This window comes from Pseudopodoces humilis, chromosome 3 (genome assembly GCF_049639895.1).
Source record: "Pseudopodoces humilis isolate 2021_Gansu_Grassland_sample_001 chromosome 3, ASM4963989v1, whole genome shotgun sequence".
Lineage (NCBI taxonomy): Eukaryota > Metazoa > Chordata > Aves > Passeriformes > Paridae > Pseudopodoces > Pseudopodoces humilis.
The window spans coordinates 14,878,688-14,903,263 of record NC_142202.1 but is presented as its reverse complement, the minus strand read 5'-3'; the positions used below and the strand labels follow the sequence as shown (position 1 = coordinate 14,903,263).

The window sequence follows — 24,576 nt, the reverse complement described above, 5'->3', positions numbered from 1 at the left end:
TCTTGCTCTTGCAAAATCCATGGCAGGGAAAGGCCCTGACCATGAGGCACTGTGGGGGAAGTAAGGACTGGGGTAGGAGGCACAGTGTGACCAGCCATAAGTGGAGCTGCTCATTTGGGGGGTTTGGTCCTTGTAAAGTAGCCTTTCTTACAGCTCTTCTCCTTTGTTCTTTCCTCTTGCTGTATGATGAGACCAGATGGGTGTTGCTCCAAAGGAGAGTTGGACACCTGGAGAAACCATTTCGGATCTCACTGGAGTATATTCCTAATGGGAACAAGAGCGTGGCAGCAGTGGATTCCTTTGCCATGAAGAACTGCAGTTCAGGTAACAGAGTATTTTATTGTTTCTAGCTCATAGTACTTTGATGCCTTTTTGCAGAGAAGCACAATTTCTGACTGCTGCAGACACCACAGAAGGAAAGGTTCTTGTCAAATAAATATTTTAAATTTTAAAAAAATAAAATAGGGTCCCTCTCAGGAAAGGATCTTTTTTCAATGTTGCATTAAAATTTATTTCAAAAAGTTAAAAACAAGTTTGTTGTTTTGGTTTGGGGTTTTTTTCCCCATTTGGAAAGAATAGCTATGAAAATTTAATTTTGGGAGAAAAGAAGCAGTATTCATCCTGGCTTGCCAGATGCATATCCTGACAACTTCACTTTTCTGAAGCAGAAAGTAGAACAGATGAGGGTTCCTAGACAGACATCTTGCAAGCCATCTTTTTTTATGTTCATGGTTACAAATTTCAGAGTTGTTTTTTAAACAACTGCGGAAAACTTGATTCTAATAAAGTATGCCTTTCTTTGGCAACGTACCAAAGCAGTTATTGCTGAGCAGCCCCTAATAGCTCCATGTAATGTGTGGAATTTTAATAATGGGCAACCTTAAATGGGGGTTACTTTTTTAAATACAAGCTATGTAATCAATCCAAGTATGTAAATTCAGTGCTCTGTGCCAGAAGCAGCTGCATATTAGTTCTACCAGTTTTATGGACTCTGTGAATCATACTGAAATCTTTAGGTGGCATGTCAGTGAAGAATATTACTACTTATAGCTCTTAACACATTACTTTTTGTCCATTTTATTTATTTGGAGTAGTGCTGAGTTGAGCTGCATGTCCTTCTTTTCTACCTCTCTAGGACAGGGAAATGTGCTGCAGATCATACATTATTTTGGTCATTTACCTTGCTCTCCACAAAGGCCAGTTGTATTAAAGGATTTATTGCACTGTTTGTACATAAAGGTGCTCTCTAAGCTCCAACAAGGAGCCGCCTGACATTGTGCTGGAAGCAAAGGCATGTTCAGACAGCAGGTGCCTGTTCTGCTGCTGGTGTTAAGGACACAAGTAATCCACGGTGCTTTGGGAATTCAGTGCAACAGACTGCGGGCACAGGAACTCCTCCTGGGAGCACTCAAGGGCGAGCCGGAGGTGCTGGACTGTGAGTTCTTACTGATACCAGGCACTGCTGTGCAGATGAAAGATGTCAAGTGCTGAGGCCATTAAGATACATTCTGAGCAAAAGAAGGAACAAATCTCCCATTTTGCCTGCAGGTTTGTAGCAAACAGCTACTCCTCTGCCCAGCTTATAGGACACAGTGTAAGAACAATACCACCAGAGAGCAAAACCACTTGTTCTCTTATTTTCAGTTGGTTTAGGTCACTAAGCCTTTTGTGCACAGCTGAAGATGTGACAGTGTACTTCTGCAAGCAAAGAGGTGGTGATGAGCAGCTGAGGGTGACACCTTAAGCTTGGAGAAAATAGGGAAAGCAATAAGAAAAGATTAATCTAAATCTAATTTTTCTGCAGCTGTTAGAAGCCTTTGGGCAGCTTAGCTACTTGGATACTTTAATGCCACTGAAGCACATAAAACATGGGTGAATTTGAGAAAGAAACATCTGAGAAATAGAAACTGATTTTTCTAAGCCTTTTGAAGACCATAAGCACAATTTAAAAATAAATTAAGGTGTGCATACAATCTTAGGAAGTTAAGCTACCATTTCCATAGGTGCAGATATAGAAGGAATCACAGAATATGCTGAGCTGGAAGGTGCCCATGAGGATCACTGAATCCAAATCCCAGCCCTGCACAGAATACCCCAAGGGTCACACCATGTGCCTGAGAGCATTGTCCAAACCCTTCTTGAGCTCTGTCAGCCTTGGTGCTGTGACACTGCCCTGGGGAGCCTGTTCCAGTGCCCAGACACCCTCTGGGTGAAGAACCACAAGGGCTTGAAGAAGGTCGAAGCTTGTGGTTGGAATTTGCTTTTGCATGTTGGTGATTCTATATTTATTTTATTTTGAGTTCTTTAATCATAGAAAAGATTTTGCATAGAAAAAAAATCATCTGAACTGGAAGAAATAACAGTTTATATGGGATTGAATGGGAAATTAAAATTAAAAACTTAAGTAGATTCTGATGCTGATAAAATTCGAATTTTTACAAAATTCAAAATTTAAAAATTCTAGTTGTCACTTGAATAGCTTCACGTTTCCCCATTCCCATAATAGAAGGAAAGCTCTTACAGTTTTGTCTCAACCTTAGGATTCGAGTCTGGTCCAAGAGCCCCTACAGTCAATACAAAGACTGCTTGTACTTCTATAGGTTTTGTCTCAGGACAACTAACAGGTAACATTGCCTGGACTGCTACAACCAATTGACTTTCAATTACTGACTTAAATGTGAAGCAAATTGTGTTTGTCAGTGTGTAAACCCTAAGCTATTGATTGCCTAATTCTCTTTCTTACAACTTACTATTTAAATAAATGTAGTAGCCAAAGCAAAAAAAAAAAAAAAAGTTGCAGAGAAGTAATACATTAATACATTAATTTAATAACACCAGTTAAGAAATGGTTACTTATACAAGTAAAGTAATTGGTACAGTGGCATTTTATAGTTGATGGTAATTTCTAGTAATAAAAATAGAGTTCATTTCCTAAGTAATGTATTGACTTATTTATGATATTTAATGGGTTTCTTACTGATTTTTTTATTGCAGTTGTAAATTAATTAATTTGCTAAGTTATTTCCAAAAGTCTTAATTAAAGCACTTATTAGTAGGCACAAGTAAATGACAAGGCATTGTTTTACTTAGCAGTGTTCAATTTACCAATTCTAAGTAAATTTTTACCTAAGGGGCGTGGAGACCAAATGCTTCTGAAATGTCTTCAAGGTTTAATGATGCTCCAGGGCTGTTAAAAGCAGTTATTTCAGACACTCAGCCTGTCCAAGAGGAAGCACTTAGCTTTCAAGTTTTCAAGCTCAGTAAGCAACATAAAGCCATTTATTTTGGAGAGGGGAGAGACTATGTGTTGTTGATTAAGTTAATGCTCCTGTCCACTCAGCAATAGCCTTTTTTCAGTAGATACTGAAAGTACACAGAAACACACATTACCTTCTGAGCTGGTAGGCAGTGAGTTCTGTAATGATCTGATGGCTGTAATATGTATGCAAATTTCTGAAAGTTGGAGTTAAGGTTCTACTAAAGGCAAAATCTTTGATCTAAAGCACAGGACCTCTCAGGAATGGAAAAATTCTGAAGATCAGGAGGTGATTTTACTGAAAGAAGAGATAGCAAAGGAAGAATAAAAATACAGGCTTACAATGCGTCTGAAGAAATATGACCAGCTGCCAGTTAGAATTTTTCATGATTCCCCTTGATAAATATTCTACCAACAGATTTATGGATCAGCTGCAGGAGATCAATAAGGGCTTTCTCCAGACAGGATTGCTTATGCATCTGAATCATTACTACAATGATATTTCTGTGCATTCGGACAAAACCTGGATATGTATCATTTCAGTTTTCCCACACACTCTCTTTTTTGCAGTTTGTCTTATAAATTAATTCGATGACAGGATGTTGTGGTTAACTGAACTTAATGAAATACCAGTGAGCCCCTTTTCAAAATGAATTCTTGATGCTTCCTATTGGAAAACTGCCTAGAAAAGTTAACCTCTTCCCAACAGAAAACTGAGATTATATCAGCATATGAGAGAGATTCACAGAACAGGCCAGGTTGGGAGGAACCTCAAAAGAGAATCTGGCACAACCTTTCGTGTGAAAGGGAGTCTAGGTGAGATTATCTAGAACCCTGACCAGTTGCATCTTGAAAACCTCCAGGGACTACCACACCCTGCCCTGGCAACTGTGTTTTCTCACTGTAAAAATAATTAAAACATACATTTTAAATTGAAGCCCCACATGAAACATGAAGTTAATAATTAATTGAAAAAAAATATATTATATAGCATTTAAATAATTTTCATTTGGGGAGAATTGCAAGATATTTACAGAAGTTTTATCAAACCAATAGATTAATTGTGACCATCGTTTATATTTCATTATTTGCTTGGTTGTATTTATGTGATGGAGGAGAAAAGGTATGAACCTTTAGAAGAGTGAGTCATGTCATCTTATACGGTCTGGAGATTGACCTCTGTCCCAAAAGTCAGGGAAACAGCTGAACAGAAAAATGAACAGTCAGTATTTTGTCATTGTTATAAAACTGAAAAATAAACATGATTTAAAAAAGAAAAGTAGTCATAATTTCAGAAGTAGACATCTCTATCTGAGGCTTAGGATTAATATTTACCATAATATTACTTGTCTTATCCAGGTAATTTTTGTGTAAAAGAAGCTAGATAGTTTCCTTTGTCATTAATGCCATGGTTAAGAACCTTACCAAGCCAGAGAAATGGTCCAGAGCTAATTGAAATCAGCAGAATTATTCAGTACGTTTATAATGTTTCTTCATTTTAAAAAAATAAAATTAGGCAGATTGGCTGCATTTTCCATTGAGTGGCCTATGCTATTTATACAGTTCAGTTGGTGGGTCCAATTACACTAAGCAGGCATCTAGAAAAGCCTTACTATTTTAAGAATATTTGCTTCCAAATGTTTTGGCAACCACCTTCTTCCCCATTCACCTCTGCTGCCTCCTGAGCTGTGACTGATTATTCTGGCTTCAGCTTGAGTGCCAAAAACTATCTCTAACCTGCTTGTGTTTTAATCCTGTAGAGATCTTGTGTTGGAGAAAATACTGCTTTGCAGATGAGGGTGGTGGCTGTAGTGAAGTTAAATAATTTAAAAGTCATTCTAAAGTGAAAGTTATTTCACTTGTGGTTTGTGCCAATTTAAGTAAAATAAATTTAATGAACTTGTTATGGGGCTTATCTTTGTTTTCACTTTCATCTTTTTAAAATGAAGTTATTGTAACACTAGGAATAAAAAAAAATTAAGCAAATTTAGTTTTAATATTGCTTCCAGAAGAGCCACAGTAACTCAATTAGTGGTAGAGTAGCTTCTTGCAGTAATGAATTAGTGATTATGCTTTTCTGTTACTGGCTGTGAACACCTACTTCTTGCAGAGCCAGATTTAGACAGTGGTGGTGATGTTGAATAATTCAATCTATTTAGAACCTTCATGTGCTCATCAAAGGAGCAGCAGGGGGGAAGCAAACCTGAATATTTAGAGAATTTGGGTTTCATAAGTCTGCCATGCCAGTTTGGTGATGAATGGGACAGAGAGTCCTATTGTTTTATTTAGTAATCAGCTGGCCATATATTTGAGGTTGTAAGATATGGAGGAGGGAGATACAAAGAAATGTTTTACAGTGCACTTAAAACTCATCTTTAAAATAGATATCTGTTTTCTTGCAGAAGGTGGGAAGGCTTGAATCTGCCACAGCAGCTCCAAATAGGTGTGCCTTACCAGAGTGAGCAGGTTTATCCTAACTCAGAAAAGGTTAGGTGACTTGGGTTAAACAGAATTGAGAAACCTCAGCCTTTAAAATCCAATGTCGTAACAGTCTGAAGAGAAGGACCTGCTCATAAGAAGTACTAGGAGCTGCTCAAGAGACACTGCAAATGTTGGCACTTGTGGGTCTTAAGTACTTTTTAACACCTTGAAGAATTGGCCAATACATTATCTTTTTAATGCTGTATATGATTTTTATCCTGACCTTCTCCTTTAATTAAGGCTTATTTCAACAGGGGAGCCATTGATTCGGTGAAAGAAAATGAACTCTGTAATCTGCTTTCCCCAAATTGAACTTATTTTTATTACTATTAATTGCTGCCACTTACTTCTTGTGATGTTTTAACTACTTGGATTTATTAAAACAATCATAGGATTTGCTATTATCACTTGAGAAATGGGAAGGACAATGATGATTTACAGATGACCCAATGATTTTCAGCCAGTATTACTCCAGATTCAAAGATTTATGCAATCTGACTCCACTGTGTAAGTAGATGACAGTCTCACTGTACCTTTTTCTCTCCCTAATAAACCCCAAAAGACTGCTAGCCTGTAGCAGAGGGCATGGAGATCCTTGATTTTGCAAAAGAAAGAGTCAGGGATAGTTTTGCTCTGAGTTTTGTTTTATATCCATGAAGTTCCCTATTAGCTGTAGGAAAATTTTGTTGGTTTAAATAGGACTGGTGTTTGGAGTTATTAAGACCTGACTATGCAGCTTGATTCATGTTTGTGAAGAATTGCAGTGGTCTTTGTGAAGAAGTGAGAGATAGTGGGGAAGCTTAGAAAGTCAGAACAGGAGAGGGAGATGATGGAGCAGAAAGGAAATGAGTCAGACTGAGTCAGCAAAGGAAGAGAAACATAGAATCCCAGAATGGTTTGGAGTGGAAGGGAACTTAAAGATAATCTAATTCCAACCTCCCTGCCATGGAGGGGGACACTTCCCACTAGACCAGGTTACTCAGGGCCCCATCCAGCCTGGCCTTGAGCACTTCCAGGGATGGGGCATCCACAGCTCCTCTGGGCAACCTGTTCATGCGCCCCACCACAGTGAAGAATTTCTTCCTCATATCCAATCTGAACATCCTCTCTCTGTTTGAAGCCATTACCTCTTGTCCTGTCACTACATGCTCCTGTGAAAAGTGTCTGTCCACCTTTCTTGTAGGATCCCTTTAGGTAATAGAGAGAGGGAGAGATGAGGAAGGGAGAGATGGTGATAAACTGCTAATGCTGAAAGCAAATGACAGGATATCAGGCAGGAATAATTGGTCTAGATGGTGGAAATGATTAAAAAGTTTGACCAGTTAGAAAGTGATTGGAAGAAACATTTACAATCTAATTAATTAACTAGAGCAACCAAGCTTAATCAGATTGTCACTCAATCAGCCAGTCTGAACTAACTAGGTGGATAATCTGTTGAACCAGCAAAGAAACCAAGTGAGGAAAATGCAGTGAATTGTCAAAATTTAATGAAATGCACAAGAATTAATCCATTAGCATTTAAAATTATCAAAAGCAAAGATAAATATGTAGGCTGTTCAGATGGAAACTAGTCCCTTTATGTGGCACATCTCACCAGAGCACCAGAGGCATTAATGAGCAAAGATTTGGAAGATGAGGAACAAGAATGAGGAGAAGATGGCACAATAAGGAAAGAAGATATTCTGTGTTTGCTTGAAAATGGAATAATGCCAAAAACAATGATCTTATTTTTTTAAAAGCCTGCTTAAGTGTCACAATTGTAAACGGTGGTTACCACTTCTCTGTAGTAGAGCAATGCATACAAGATTGAAAGAAAGTGTAATACCTCCTCTTTCTTCACAGGGTAGAGTCCTTTAGATTTTTGGCTCAGGGCACTTAAATACCTCAGGGCTTATGCTCTGAAATGTTCAAGTCCATTTTGGTTTCTGTGTCTGAGAGGTCTCGCTGTAAATCTGCCCAGATGGGCTATAAGACCCTGTACAGCTCTTCCCTCTTTTTGTCCAAAACCTTCCCCTTTCTGGCTCAGGAGCCCTGGTTGCTTGTCCTGCTGTTTTGCTTCTGCCAGGTCTACTGTGGTCAGCTTTCTGAGCAAACCAATTGCAAAATCAACCCACTGACTTTTTTTTACAATCCTGCACTGTAGCATGGGAGAGGTGTGACACCTTGGTGCCAACACTGATGGATACAGTGACGGTCTGAAATAGAAAAACTGAAACAAAAAAGCCTCGACCTTGTAATTCCAAATTAAATTCATAATCCGTAAATAGAAATGACAACTGAATAAAACTACTGCACTGGGGGTTTTGTCCCCTGAAAAGTTTACGAATCTGTAGAGGGGGACTGAATTTTCTGAAAAGCAGTGAGTGCCCTTTCAACACATGAAAGTCCCTTATGCTGTATTTGGAAACTCACAACCAGTGGCTGCCCATCAGAGTCTCTGTCAGTATCATTAAGCCTGTATGTTGTAATTTTTTTACTCTGAAGTTGTGAAGAACGTGGGGAGAGAGAGGAATGTTTAAAAGCTGCCAAGTGACTTAGGAGCACAAATTAATGGGAATCACACTCCTTAGTCCCCTAGGAGTTCTCAAAAATGCCATCATTACTGCCTGGCACTGAGGCATGCCTTCCATCATGAGGATGAGAAGGGAGGCAGCTTTACCAAGTGCCTCCATAAATGAGGTGTACAGGGCTTTTTATGAATTGAGCCTTTGAAAGGCCTGCTAGCAAGCCTTATTGATCCAGGAGTCACACATGGATGGCAAGATCTTAAATTGCAGTCAGTTTTTATTACATGAAAGAAATTTTAAGAACATACCTTTTCCCCTCCCTCGCTTTTTAAAATTACTGCCTGCTGAAGTTTTCTATAACTGGGAGGTTGCAAGCAATTAAATGAGTCTGCTGCATCCTGGGTCCAATTCCAGACTGAAGTGTACTGCTCATGGAACATGATGGAGTATGAGTGAATTTGTAAGCATAAGCAGAGGTTTGGAAATGTTTTTCAGATCTACAAGGAAATATAATTTAGTCAACTCTGTAAGAAACATTTATCATGTTCCAAAAATATCATCAGTGGTAGATCTTTCATTTGATGTGAATACAGATGAACAATGCTGCTCTTTGGATACTTAAAATCTTTGAGAGTTGAGAAGCAATCCATCTGTTTCTGTGATGGGTTGTGCCATACTGGGATCTAAGCTATTTTGGTGGAATTGGCTGCACCACAGTTCAGAGTAAATGATTTCTTGGAGACTACAGAATATTCCTTGCACTTAAACCCAAATGATGGACTGGATATTTAAAACATCATTTACAGCTGTAAGTAACAACAGCATAAATTCAGCATCAGGTTATGAGGTTAAAAAAAAAAATAATTATCACATGTCAATAATATCAGTGTTGCTATTGATTTCTAAAAAGACACAAAAACACTGTTGCCTCTTTAAGCACCTCGTTGAATAACTGTATGCAGACTTGTTCATGAACATCAGTTAATGAAACCATAACAAAAAGAAAGCAGTTGCTATAAGATCAGAAACATTAAGTGCAAAGTTTTGGCAACAGTGTTAACTCAGCCCTCCTGTGTACTCTTGTCCTACACATCAGTAACAAAACAATAACAAAATTACTCACCTGTCTACAAAAATTGCCAAGTGGCTTAGCAGCCAAGTAAAGGAAGTATTTTTTTGCATGGCAGCTATTTCCCCAAGCAAAGGAAGTATGCAGCTACTTGAGAGGAGTTTCTGCCAGTGAAATTACTAAAGGACATTGCACGTCATCCCAGTAATTGTTGGAGCCTCAACTGTTTGCATCAGCTGAAAATCTGCCCCTATATATTTATCAAAGCTTTCAAAAAAGTTGGAGCCTAACAAGAGGTTTGATGGCAATGTTGCTGATTTGGACTTCAGTTTCTTCATCACTGCTCATCTCTTCGCAGCCAAGGAAAGAGTTATGTTTAAGTTGCAGCTGTTCTTTCACTGTAGGTAGAGGAGGCTGGAGCTGACACAGGATTTGCAACTATATGTATTATGTACAGTTATACCAATTTTTTTAATTAATAACTGCTTAAGACAACTTGAAATGCAAGTAACCTTTCCTGTTCTGTTGTTTTCCTGTTGGAAAAGTTCTACCCCAAGAAATGTTTGCACTGCTAATGTTTGAACAGAGTGCTTTGCCGTGGTCTTCCATGTTTATGGTGTTTGTCTTCTGTTTTTTTCCAACTTCATGTTTGGGGCACCTCTAGCATTCTCTGTTCCCAAGTGAAATCAGGCAATTCCTCTCATTTGGACAAGCCTACTTCTCCTCTTTCCCTGCCTGTCTAATCTAATCACAAAACCTTCAGGGTAATTTTTATTCCATTATAAGTTTATATTGTAGCAAGTAGTCTTCATCTTAATTGTTGATTTGTAGAATGTGGACTAATTTGTGGCATCATGTAGCTCCCCTCAAATTATAATAAATGTGCTGCTTCTTGCTGCTTCTGTTCCTGGCAGTACCAGGCACCAGCAGTAATGCATTACAGTTGTCTTTCTCAGAACATTTCTCCCTGGTTCATATTACTTTCTTTTGATTTTCAAGTAAACAGTGCCTTCCTTTCCTGGACAATTAGGGTAATTTCTGAAATGAAACTTAAGTATCATGACTAGGCAGATGCCACCAAATGTTAATCAGTCATGCAAAATAACTCTTCCTGCAGTGCAAGCCCACCATGATACTATTCTGTAAAGACTGCAGAGTAGTTTACTACAGTTTCCATTTATTCATATTGCTATACCATCTCAAAACAGTAGTTTCAATTAAATGAAGACAGTTTCTTATCCAGTTTACAGAGCCAAGCAATGGACTTGTCCCTTTCTCCCTATTTCTTTATCTTAGCAGATAGGTGACCCTTTTTTTAGCACCTACTTTCTACATCTACTTTTTTTAGCATCTACTTTCTGCTGATGCTGCCTGCTTTTTTCAGTATTTGAACAAAGGCCAGAAAATATTTTCAGTAGATAGAAGGAAAAAAAAGTCTTCCCCTAAACTCCAACTTGCAAAGCTAATTCAGTTTGCAGTTCTCAGTCTAGACCTCAACTGAACTGTCAGGGAATAAAATCTGTATAATAAACCAGTCATCTAATTCACAATACCACAAGATTCAATCTCCCTAGGCAAGATTTAGTTCAGACATTCAGGTGCTTTGTTGTATGAAGTTAGACAAGATGGTATTCATCTTTTGTGACTTCAGATATCTGAAAGTTAGGCATCATGTCAAAGCTGGTCTCTAGGGTCCCTCTGTAGTCAACAGAGAGAAAAAGAGGCACTTCAGAGGGCAATTCATTCCACCTTTAACATCATCGCATCATCAGAGTGTCAGAAAGGGGACAATGCTTTGGTTGAAGAATTGTTGTCTGGGATTTCTAACAGCACTATCCTTTTAAAGCCAGTGGGTGCTTTAATATCTGTAATCTATAAAGTCTGCCCACCAATTCCTCACTTGTGAATGAATAGGGTCAGGCAAGGAATCTTTAACAAACAGATTCTCTATTGAACATTCTCAACACTCACTGGTTACCATGCCAGATCAATCATTTTAGAGTAATTATTTTGCAGGAGTTTATTCAGAGTCTGTTAGAATAAACCCTGAAAAAGAAAATTAAATGGCTGTTGAGTGCAAGATTAATAGTTCAATCCAGGCATACTTAACAAAACCAACATTACCAAAACAAGCTTCATTCATGCAGCTTTTATAGGGTACTTCCAGTCAGACCTAGAAGCTTCTCTGCACTGGAGAAACCTGTGTGAATTATAAACCAGAAATGAGCCCTGTGTTTTTCAACCTCTCTAGATATTTTATGAATGGGTCTAGAAAAGAAGACATATTTTTAAAAAACAAAACCCACTGTTCTTTCACAAGGAAGAACATTCAGATACAGAAGTGGTATGTGAACAGTAAAGTGGTTGTTGGTAGCAGCAGAGCTACAACCCAGAGCCTCATAATGGAGTCCTGCAGATCATATTTGAAGCCTCAATGAAGGCTTTTTGAAAAAATCTACTTAAATTGAGTTGCAATTGGAGATTGGATCCCATGCTGCTTCCAAAGAGTGGTAATAGAAGATCCACATTAATTTTTCACTTACTTCCTTACCAGGAGGCGCAATTCCTTCTATTGCATTATCTTGTTTATTTTTATTACCCTTGTGAATGACTCTGTCACTTCTGTTTAAGCAAAAGCAGTAACTCAATCCCTTAATACAGCCTTAAACAACATTGCTTCTAAATGAGGTTAAGATCTATATTATATGCAGCATTTGTCTTGAACCTTAATTCAGCCTGCTTCTGAAAGGATATCTTGTTACATTCAGGAGTAGGTAATTTCAGATCCTGTTCCTGGTGATCATTGAGTTCTAGACTAAATTTCAACTGACAGGACTTCTTAGGCATGATGCACTGTTAAGATGCATGCCAGGGAATTTCTGTTCCATTATATTAATGTAATCACTGTTTCTTCTTTACCAGAAAAATTTAAACTAAAGTATTTACTGAAGAGAAAATTGTACCAAGTGTGGTGTACTTTGGGGTTTTTTGTTACATCACCATTCTGCTTTAATAATATTAAATACTAAAAAAAAAAAAGCTTTAATAATTTTCTGTACATAACCCAATCCCTTTATTTCCATCTTTGAGTTAAAGAGAGGTCCCTCTTGTGCAGTTCTAAATCGAGACAGTTTCCTCAGAGCTTTACCATACTTGCATTTTCTTTTTTCCCATTCTCCTTGGTTTAGAAGCAGACTTGATCTGAATACCTCAGATAAAGACCAAGCTGGGTTTGAGTTTTCCCAACGCTGCAAAAGTAACAGGAGTTAGCAGCCTGATGGTCCACAGTATACCCCCTTTAAAAAAGGGAAATACTCTCTCTCCCACAAACTGCTTTGCATGGGCTAGTAAGAACTTTATCATGTATCAGAATTATCTCACAGATTAGAATGATGGTTTTTAAAAGGAACTGAGAACAGACTTCTAGTGGGTCACATGAGTTTGGGAGAAGCTTCAACATAGCCCAGAAAGCAGCTGTCACTTGGAAATGAGAGGGTCACATAAAATCCTTGAGTAGGTAAGAATTGTTGTATTGGTGTCACCTGTCTGACTTTGCCTGAAATAAATTAGGGAGTACTTGCACATGCTGCTTGATCAGCGGATCAGGAGGGAAAGCAGCAGTGAACAGATGGAGGCAATAACCTCTCCTGCCAATGCAGCTGGGGAAGGATGCCTACCTGCAACCAGAGGGACTTACCTGTACCACAGCTACAAATAACTCCAGGATCTCACCACTGTCTGCTTTAACTCAGCAATGCTGACAGCTGTGAGCTGAAGTGTTGTTGCTAAGGCTGGAGCCTTGCACTGCCAGGAATTTGTGGAGGGGGATACCCTCACATGGTGAATTCGTGACAGTGTATTTGAAAATACTTGGGGTCTGTTGACTCACAGTGAATAACATCCATAGAAAAGCATAAGAGACAGACTCTGCCTTGTTTGCAGTAGCTGGGACAAATACTCAGATCTCAGGGCCTTTCTGTGGAATTTCTTGCTGCAATTTCTTCAAGAAGGAGCTCTGTATTTTACCAAGTATCTGTAAGATTCAGAGATGGGTGTTTCATGAAAACACCATTTTTGAGATGTAAATTGTGTTTTAAATTATCTCTCTACCTTCCAGTGTGTGTCCACTTAAAAGATGTTTGGGTCCAGACTTGGTGCTGTTAGGTTTCTTTCGCTGTTTTCCACTACAATGAAAAGCAATTCCCACTTGAATTTTGGAAATCTGAGCAGTTCTAATATTATAAAGTTCCTTGATCAGAAATTGAAAGTGTCTTTTCATAATCTCATCCTAAAACTGTAACAGATATTCAGTGCTTCATCTACAGAAAATTTAATAACTTAGCCAGCATCAAAAATTGTTTGACACCAAATATGCATTGCTGAGTGAAGGTAGTGATTTATAACATTGCATGAGAGATGTTAGTATCTAATTTACTGCATTAATCAGTGAATGCCAGATCAGTTTGCAGATTGCATGTAGATCAGTTTAATCTGTCATCTTAATTGTCAGTGAAATTTTTAATGTTGAGTTTACTTTAACTGTTTTCCATGCTGCTTCTCATTGAGATGGAAATAGCAGTGTAATAACTCTACAGTGCTCACGTGAGACTGTGCAGGCTTCATGACTGGTTTTTTGCTGCTTTCCACATCTGAGGTTCCCTCAGCTAAACCTGAGTTTTGCTAATATTTGCATGGTTTGATGTGTGCCAAATGGAGAGAACGTTGTCAGCCCTGTCAGTGCTAATTTGGTAAAAAAGTTGTCTCTTTGGTGCTCTGAGTGGGGGGATTTCAGGGGACAGGACCAAGCTGAAATGACCCAGAGCTTTCTCAGACAGATGCTGCATTAGCATGTGCCAGAGACTCCAGTAATTCTGTCACCCTCTGTGCTTGTGATTAGCATTTGGTGACACACTTAGTATCACCTTCCACTTGAGAGCCTCCATGGTGCTACACAGAGTAAACAGCATGTTCATTTTTATTCTAGCTTGTTAAAAAAGCAACCTGGAGGGACAAAGCTATTCAAAGTGCAAACTTAATATGTGTTTTGGCAAAACAAAACAAAAAAGTTAATGGGAGAAATCAAGTTTTCACACCTTTTCCCTGGATTCTAGGAGTTTTTTTTCATTGGAAATCATGTTAAAAGGCGAAAAGAAAGCATGAAATATATGAACTGGAAAAAAAATTTGAACAGTAGCAAGTTTCCTGAACTAACTAATGTTTTATTTCAGGTCAAATAAAATCTTTTGAAGTACTGCTGAGCAAACATTTTCCTCTACAGGGAACATTTTCATTTTAGATAGCTCTTAAAAATGAGACTTTTTTTTCTATGAAAAAAATTACGCTATTCTAAAAAGTAGCAAGGCCACATATTCCCCACAAAATGGTTTTTTAGGGTTTTTTTCTGTCACAGCAAAAAGAGACTTATTCAAGGTCTTTGTCAAGCAAAGACTCTCATCCAAGGTCACAACAGAAGAACCATTTTGGAAATCCTGACCATGAGATTCCTGATTTGATAGGCAGCATTTCTGGAGGTGATTTGCTGGTAGGGCAAGGCTCCTGCACACACAGATGGAGTCTGGTTTGGAGGACCCCAAGAAATGATGCTGGGCTGCTGTGTTTGGGCTGTTTGGTGCTCAGTCCTCGATTATTTAATTCTTCCTTCATTTCATGGAGTACTGGGGAAAAGATACCAGGCTTTTTATTTGCAAGAATAGCCTGAATGACTTGGATAACTTGGATAAATAAAGGGATAACTTGGATTTGGCACCCTGCCTTTGCCAGGTCTCTGTTCCCTTAGCTGCCCTACTGCTCTGCTGAACAGAGAATGCAGCTGCTGAGGGCCCAGAGGCCTCTGAGCTTTCTGACTCTGACACCACCCATGGCACCTTGGATCATTGATTTTATCCACATTAGATGCTAGGGCAAGGCTCTTTTATCATCTTTGTGATACCTCATTGACAGACTGTTTAAAATTATATTGCTCACTAAAAAGCAGAAGTAATGACCTGTGGGATGGGAAGGAAGGGCATGGTCCAAGTGGTGTTCAGAGCCTTTGCTGTAACTGCAGCTGCATAAGAGTCCCACTGCTGTCTCTCAAGAGATCCTGGAAAAGGAGGCAAGGCATTTCTACTGCTTTAAGGAGTAGGGCAGTTGATTTTGTTGCTGGTATTTCAGTAAACTTTCTTTATGAAGATTCCCTGTGTCCTACGAGTTGCCTTCCTGTCTTTGAGATACTGCAGTGATGTAAGCCAGTGACATTCTTTATGGCTGGTGAACTGCATCCACATCCCATTAAGTTAAAGCCCTGGGAGAGCTGGAAGTCAAGCATTTTAACTATTCTCTTTGTAAAAAATATATAGTGGACATTTAAAACCTTTGCACTCAGTATAACTTTACTATAGCACAGAGAGGACCATGGGCAGCTTAAGGTGAATGGAAGTACAAACACAGTGACCAGTGGGGCAGAGTAAGAAACAGGAAGAGTGGCTGCCCTTGTCCAGATAGCCACTGCCAGAGAGAATTCCTAATGAAATTGTACAAAAATTAATGCTAATGGTTATTTGGTCTTTTAAATTGATACTTCAAGATCAAATGTGTAAAGTGGCTTCAAGACACATGTAAAGTAGCTTCTAGGTCTCCCCTAGTCTAGTTTATGGCCAAATAAAAGCTTGATGGTTCTTTTTTTTTCTTATTCAGTACATTTGTGCACTTTGTACTGTCAAGTAAGTCCTGTCCAGTACAGCTTGCTTACTATAACCCTCTCCTAAACTGGTGGTGTTTTTTGCCAATACCATCTTTGAAACTGCACCATGACCCAGTAGATATTTGGTGGAGTGTATACATAATTTCATTGCTTCCTATAACTGGTAAATTGGTTTCTATTTCTCTTTTCATAGTTCCTGGTACCCCTAATTATTTTCTGATTGCCAGTCATTTGTAATACTGTGTATGCCTGGCTGGGTATTCCAGGGTGCTCTACTACCCTGCCTGCCACAAGACCAGATTAACCCCATTTACTTTGCCATAGGGCTACCATTACATATACTCTTTTTATCACTTGCTTTTTACCAAAATGTTTATGTTTGCTAGGACTTGATGAAGAGCTGCGTGTCCTCCTAATTCTTTATTTTGTATAACGAATTGTTGAGCTGTTATAAAGGATTTGCCTGCCAGGGAGAGATACATTTGCATTTTATAAATAGATTTATCTAAAGTCAACAAGGTGTTATGCTTTGCTGAAACCTACCCAGCTGGGAGGAGCATTTTACATAATAACAGCAGTAGCAAGTTTGTGAGAATTTAATACCTGTACTGACAGTAATTAAGTGATTAATTAATGGCCAACTGAATCAGTGAAATGGGGGGAAAATGAGTCGGAAAAATCTTGAAGGGGAGCTTGCACCGAACAGAAAGCTTATTGACAAAGAGGAAATAAAGGGATATTTGGGGTAGGTATATGCTTTAAGGTGCTGAATTTTAAAATGAGAATTGCTAGGAAAATGACTGCTCATTCTGAGTAATTGTATAAAATCTCCTGAGAGTTGATTGCACAATTTATTCATTGAAGGGTAAAGGTCTTAGATAAAACCTAGAGTCAGAGAGAGAGGGAGAAGACATGGTTTGTCTCCTTGATCTGTCTTTATTCATAGCAATTGTTTGCCAGAATTCCTATCACTGTATTTAAAATAAGTTCAAAAGCCATTTTAATATTATTTAACTATTCCACTATTAGTCTAACTGCTCTGCTGTGGCTGGCAGCCCACAGACCTCTCAAGGGCATGGTTATTCTCTGTACTGATATTGGTCAATGCTTGCAATCCTCTCTGTATCTCCTTATACTTTTAGAAAATTATCTCACTTTCCAAGGCATTAATCAAAGAGTCTTTCAGCATGTCACAAGAGAGTAGAGAGTCCACCTGAAACCAGGTGGTAATGTTTGAATTGCAACATTATCCTTTCCATTTTTCCCTGATATCTTCAGTCTGTACCTTGGCTTTCACAGAGCTAATCACTTTGTCATTCACTGACATCAATTTTTTCAGTAAGCATTTCCAATTTTCGTAAGTTTCGTGCACGTTCAAACATTAATAGCCGTCCTTGGGCAGAGATGTGGATTCCAGGAAGGAGTCCTTCTCCAGGCTCGTTTTTGATGTTGAGGACCATTGACCTTCAGCAGCTTTGCTCCTGGGACAATGTCATTCAAGCGTAGCAAGGCCTTGAAGCACAGCCTGGAACACAAGTGCACAGAACTGTGCTGGCCCTCCATCCCTCTGGACTGGCTTCAGAGCACTGAGATGTTGGCAGTTGTTGGTGCATCCAGCTGGAAGAGTCGCCCGTGAGTCACTGCATCCACAACTTCCTGGTGTTCAGCGGTGTGTGGCGGTAGGGTGACACCGAGAGTTTCCTTTTGCTTCCCCAGAAATAAAAGCTGGAAGCATCCATGCACATGAAGTCTGTTCCAGTGACAAACCTGTTGTGTGTAGCTACTGCTCTCCCTTGCAGCAAGTGTTCAGGTGCAATTTAATTTCGCTTATTATTTGTGGGTTTGAGGTATCGTTGCTCACTTGTCAAACAAAGTGGAAATCAGCTGCTTGATGACAACTTGTTGCCTTCCCGCAATTGCAGAAGTTGGCACAGTGGAAAGGGGAACAACAGGAAACTTGCTTCCCCAGGCAAGCTCCTGCTTCCACCTGGAACAAAAATTGGTCTTCCACTGTGGGGCAACTGCTTTGCACAGTAAGGGATTGGCTGTGGTGTGAGGATGTCCCTGCACTCTGCTGAGAGGAACCACAAGTGCATGCTGAGGGTTGTGCTGGTTTGTGATATTCTACCTGCCACCCCCAGCAACCCATCTGTAGTAAGGCAAAAACCTTAATTCTACTGATAGCTAAAGCAGAGAGACTGCTTTAAAAAGTTACAGAAAGAGAATTGCATTTTAGAAATGAAAAATCTTATTCCTATCTAAAATACTGTTTGAATACAGTTAAGTCTCATACCTTTATTTGTGTTTTTCGTGACCAGGCATATGAATATACCTCTCTTGTTAACAGGATTGGCAATGCTAAAAGAGAGCTTGCTGAGATGCTGCTGTTGCAGGGTTGAGAGAGAGGTTATATCTGACCTGTGTAGAATCAGCTCACGATGAGCCATGGAAATATTCTCCAGTCTCTTCTTTTTCCTTGAATCTGGGTATCTTCAGTCCAACTGGTACAGGAAGCAGCAGGAGTCAGAGAGATTGTGTGGTTTGGGCAATTTACAGGCTCATTTATGTGATTGAAATTGGTTGACAAGTACCTCAGTTTCCTCATCTTTAAAATGTTATTGATGTTTGTGGTTATCTTGCTCTGCTCTTTTTAAGAACCAAGGATTGAATAAAATCCACTGTGTATAGTGGCAGTGTTGGTTGTGCTTGGAACTGCAGAACTGGAAGAGGCAAAGATAACACTTACTTTAATAATTGAAAATGGATTTGAACTAAGCCTCCTAAGAAGCAAAAGGTGGAAAATTACATGTATTTCCTATCTGATCAGCTCTTACACTTTCCCCAAGAGGCACACATGAGGTTTGGAAGTGCAATTTCTGTGTCTTTTCTCCAGCAGCCTTGTTTTATTTCACATTCAGTTCTGTGTCTGATGCTGAGGTAGGACCTGTGCTAAATCTGCTCCTGTTGCCTGTAAATAAGCTTAGAGATCTTAACCACCTCATGATTGTGTCAGCGCCCGCCGCATGCAGCAGGCAGCATTCATCCTTCAGCTAGCCAGCCATCAGTCTGCTGGTGTTTCCCATGGAAAAGATTGCTCCCTGATAAGAGCTGGTCTCCAAGCCCATTCAGACACAGAAAAATCTGATGGGAATAGCAAAGGTAATAATAGGAGTTGGACATTTTTATTTTCCCTCTACAAGGTATGAATTTCGAAGAATTCACAGGAAGTCACAGAGAAGAGTTTTTTGACTTTTGTTTCTGTGGAGGTTTTTTGTTGGGTTTTTTTTTTTTTCTTTTAACCAGTTCCTTACTGTTACAAATACAGAGTATTCACTTGTTTTAGGAGAAATATGAAACCTAGCAGAGAGGGGTTTCTGTGTTTTTTTAATCTCACAAAGATGCAATGGTACCTAGAAAGATGCAATTGTACCCAAGAGAAAAGGGAAACAAACCGTAAATGCAACCTGATATTGAAACAAGACAATGAAAAGCAACCAGGAGAAATGAGATTTGGAATTTTAATAAAATTACTCTATCCCACTGGATTATTCTAAGTCAGAATGTTCACGTTTATGGATGAAAGCCTTAAAGATCTTCTGTGTTAGAAGAAATTTTAAAAAGGTCCAATGACTATGTATGCACAGCATTTCATATAATAAGTACTTTCCATCTCTTTTTGCCCTTTTCAATTTAGTAGATACCACAGAATACATAGGTATCACTGTATGATGGAAAATCACACTTTCATTATAAAGTTCACTGCTGCTGTTTACTTGTTTACTGTTATTTTTTGGATGTGCAGTTGGAGCTGCTATTGACTAGTAAATAATGTGTGTTACCATGAGCCCTAACAAAAAAAAAAAAAAAAAAAGAAACAAAGAAGCAGCTAGACTTTGTGCAAGATTAATAGGGGAAAACATTATCATGTCATTTACTGCACTCAATGATTTTTTGTTGTCTCAGGAACAATGAAGACGCTCAGCCAACTTTCCTAATTGAAAATTGAGAAAGTGTGAAATCCATCTAACTTTCTCTTTCCACATTCTTATTTCATTACAGTTTTTTAAGGAAGCTATTTTTCTCTGTAAATTCAGGGAAGTTGCAACCAGCACTACTGTTGGGAAGTTATTCAGTCAAAAGGTAGGAAAACCAACTAGACCTGGTCAAAAACATTTCTAAGAGAACACAGAGGGTCTGGATAGTCTGAATGCTGCACAATTCTGGAGAGGATTCTTGGTACTGAAATGTGGCAGTGAGCAAGTGATAGCTCCTCAGGTGTGCTGAGAGCTCTCTTCTGTGTAAGCAATCCTGCTGGCAGTAGGCAATGCTGAAGGAGCAGATGTTTAAAATTTGTATACTGAACACAGCATCCTGACTCTGAAGCAGCAGAGAGGGAAAGCACATTAGAACTGAGCTGGCTGAATTATTGGCATGAGTGCCTTCCAAAACATAAGTTCCCTCTTACTCTTGAGTTTCCTGCCCAACATTTTATTTTTGTCCTAATTCAAGTGTTTTCAAATTTCTGAGGTTTATGACAGTATTATTCATGTGTTAGAACCTCTAAAGTCAGTTTTCTAACCTAGAATTTTTTTAATTTTTTGTTCTGCGAGAATTTTGGGCCTTTTTATTTTCTGGTTAGATACATTTTGAAATGCTGACATTGTCTTTGAGATGAAAATTCTGTCTCTACATTGCTCTAATGAGCAAGTTTTCTCTTCTTGTTGTAGCTAACTGTGGGAATGCTGCACCCTTAGTGTGCAGGGCAGGGGGTGCTCTCTCAGTGGGAAGTTATTTGCTGCCCTCTGTCCTGCCTTCATCAAAGGTGTGTTCATTTTATACTGTAAATTATTCAAGCTGCACTGTGAAGACAGAGTAAATAATTTCCTTACAGGTTTTTTATGCCTGTTATCATAGCATCTTAGTTCCAACAAATGTTAATGAAATGAACATCACAGAGCTCTTGTGATGACTTTATTCCCATTTATGTTTAGGAAGTGAAGTGAGAAGATAAAAGGCAGTTTATGTAACTGGAAAAATGGGTGAACTTTCAGGCATTTACTACAAACATGGGCTTTTTTTTCTGCCTGTAGCAGGCAGTCTAATAAAAAAGAGAACACTTCCTCTTACAAATGCAGCTTCACTTGCAACCTTAGGCAATGACAGTAACAATAACAATGCTGTTACAAATATTAAAGTCAGAAATTATGAAGTGTTGACCAATTTTGACTGCCTGGTTAGAAACATGGAATCCAGCCTTTCCTTCAAAGCATTTTTTGAAGACAATGTGTTTTCCAAGTATTTCTCTCACTGGTCTCATTTGCAGCTGCAACTACTTGGGTTCCTTGCTGGTCTGGATACAGGTGTCCTGGGGTGGGTGGCTGGAAAATGAGAGCAGTGTAGCTTGCTGTGAAAGTTGTGATTTATGTGATCTGCCCTGTATCATGTGGAGTTCAATGGCCATTTGCTAAGCATGGCTTCACTCCCCTCAAATATGAACTCACCTTTCATTTCTCTCACTTTCTTTCCTTCTTTATTTCATACCTTCCAAGTTCTCTAATGGTGAAAGTGTGAGTTTTAGTGACTTGTATCAATAGCAAATTTACTTTGTCCTGGAATATGGCTATCCTCAGCACAAAGGGAGCCAGCAGCCTTTAAATGTCTGTGCTGCTGGAGGACTGGAGATAAAGAACGAGGAAATACGGAGCCATCAGAAATGGCAAGTCATGGAAAAATCAATAATCAGAAACTCCCCCAAATTCTCACTATTCTTTTATAGCTAGACAGCAAATTTTCTGTTTTCACACAACCTTTCACTCCCCCATGCAGTTTTTGTAAATATCTGAGTCAAAGCTTTGGACTCAAGCCAAAGGAGGGGCAGGTGAAACTGAGAAGTTAATGACAAATACTTGTGACACATCATCAACAAGTTTATACAATCCCAGATTTTTAGTGACATTCAGTGGAGGGATAGTACGCTGCAGCACTAACCCATTGGAAAACATCTTTTAAGAGATAAAATCAAATAGTAAGAAACTCTCTGTTTTGAGAGATAACACATATGGTTAGATAAACACGGTGGACTTCCATTGGTAGGTATTTTTTGCTACACGTATGCAATTAAAAATGGACATTTTTCACATTGTGGGCATATAGGGTCTTGCCTTGAGAACCACTGAAATAAACTCAGCTCTGTACAGTGTCATCAAGGACAGCCCAGAGAGAAGCTGCTTGCTGGTAAAATGTGACAAGGCTGTACATTTATCCCAGATCTTTGGAATTTTTTGCAGAGTACAAATGAGACAATTTTTAAATAGCAACCAAGCACTGTCTTATTAAGCTCTTCTGTTTTAATATGTGCTCAGCAGGAGTGCTTCACCTGACTGTGTTTGTCCCAAAAGCTTTTGGTAGAATTAAAAATTATGGTCTAAGAAGTTGAATGTAGCATGTGAAGGTATAATTATGTTCAGCTTCATTAAACCCTGCATGATAATTAACAGTGTAGCCAGTTTGCCAGATAAGAGATATTTTTGTAGATGCCTCCAAGAATTTCTTCCATCCCACCTGACCAAGTGTGGTAGCAGGAAGGTGAAGTTTCCCATCTTGCAGTGCTCAAACACCACGATCTTTCTGGCCAGGATTCCTCAGAGACAGACTTGCCAGAGCTTGCCAGCACACTGTGATTTGTCTGCTGGTCAGGGGACAGGGAACGAGTGAAGAGGAAACCCAAGTCAGAGAAAATCTGTTGAGAATTGAAATACATCCCCTTGGGTCCCACAGTGCGAGCAGTAAGTTGCTGATCCTGCATAAGCTAAGCCACATGATTTTCCTCTTTCCATCCTGATCTATGGAAACCAGGTCCAAAAGCATGGGCTGTAAAGATCCCAGGCTGTCATTTGTGTCCAGGGTCTGGTACTGGATTTGAACACTGCCAGGACTGCATTGTGTTGAGAAGCAGAACCTGTGAGGTACCAAGTCGGCACTAGTTCCCCAAGGAGTTGTTTCTACTTTCAATTTAGAGCCTGAAATGCCATTTATTTAGTGCTCCTGTTTAAATAATGATTTATAAGCCTCCAAGCCAGCCGTGGTACAGCTTAATTACTGCTGTAATTTATGGATGCCACTGGCTACATAAACACTGCTGTAAATATAACGGATGTCTCCCACAAATTTTACTCTGATACTTATTTGATACCATTCATTTTCCTTTCCTAAGGTATTTTCTGTGTGTGAGTGGAGGCCACTTCACTCAGCGATCCAGGTCATTCTGGTTCACTTTGCCAGGAGTAATTGAGTCTGGGAACTGAAAAGATCAAACGTCTGTTTTTCTTGCAAAGTATTTTAATTAAAATTTGAGTTTCCTTGAGCTTGGATGCAAACATCTGCATTAAGTGGCCCATTAAAAGGATTATTTGTATTTGGGCTTTTTTTGGTTATCTGTTTGTTTTACTAGTTAATCATCTTCTTTCTCCAATTCATTTTGCCTTTGTGCTCACAGTAAGCAAGCAAACAAGATGGGAATAAATCATGCACTGTAACAGAGCCCAGCCGTTCCCTGGGCTGCAGCTTTGCTATTTGTGTTCTCTAACCTATACAAGGAGCACGTATATATTGCTCTAATGCAAATCTGAGCTAATTCAAGCCCCGTCTCCAAAGAGATGAATGAGCATGCAAATCTGCTGCTTTGTTTTGGAGAAATAGCTCCTGGAATTGCCTGATTCCCAGTTGCAACTGACATATTTCAAATACTACAGTCAGCTGGCTTCAGGAGATTTGTGCCCCTAGGCTGCAACAACAAACACCTGGGAAGACAAGTAGGTTCTCTTGAATGCCTTGGTTCCATTATAATTAGTGTTAATGCAGTCGTGTGCTTGGAAAAGTGAGTGCCTTTAAAAAGTTATAATGAATTGAGTAAACAGAGCAACCCCATTGCCTACAATAACCACTCCTCTGAATCTCTGTGTATCTCTGCAGCTGCTGAAGTAAAACACGGACATTGCTGAAAAGATGGCAGATAAACTGAGTGGGACATGAAAGCTGGTGCTGAACATGGGGCTCAAAACCATCTGTGGGATAATTCAGAGAGACAAGAGTACTCTGAATTTCAGTAGAACTTCAGGATCTCTTAAGAGTGTTATGATGTTGCTAACTCATGGAAGTGCTCTGGGGCTATATCTCCTAACTTTTCTTCAGGTGGTACTTCCAACAACAGGGTGCTGTTCGGGCTAATTGCACACCCCTAGGAGAAGGGATCACCTACTGAGTTACCAGAGTCCCTTCTTACAGCTTTGTGGTGCCCATTTGCACACTGACCTGAGCCCCAAGTGTCTGGTTTGTGCCATGTGAAGAGCTTTTCACCTCACATAGGGAAGGCTCTCAGCGCTGTCTCTGAGGGTTCATTTTCTGTAGGAAGTTCAGCAAAGCCAAGAGCGATACCATCTCACTGCCTAAACTCCCTCACCAAGGAGCCCACAGAAAATGTCAGCAGCCAGCTACGAGTTACTTGGTCTATTTTTCCTTCAAAGCTTCTTCTCTGTAGTCATGTCTTGACCTGGACTGGAAT

General features: G+C 39.3%; 1 protein-coding gene across 1 annotated transcript in view; it reads left to right on the top strand.

The window, feature by feature from the left end:
* The window catches only part of ALK (ALK receptor tyrosine kinase), a 306,168-nt gene that overhangs the window by 202,748 nt on the left and 78,844 nt on the right, over positions 1-24,576 (top strand). The window contains exon 5 of the mRNA XM_088052596.1: positions 197-324. Coding sequence (XP_087908722.1) covers positions 197-324 — 128 coding nt within the window. The remainder of the gene's footprint in view (positions 1-196; positions 325-24,576) is intronic.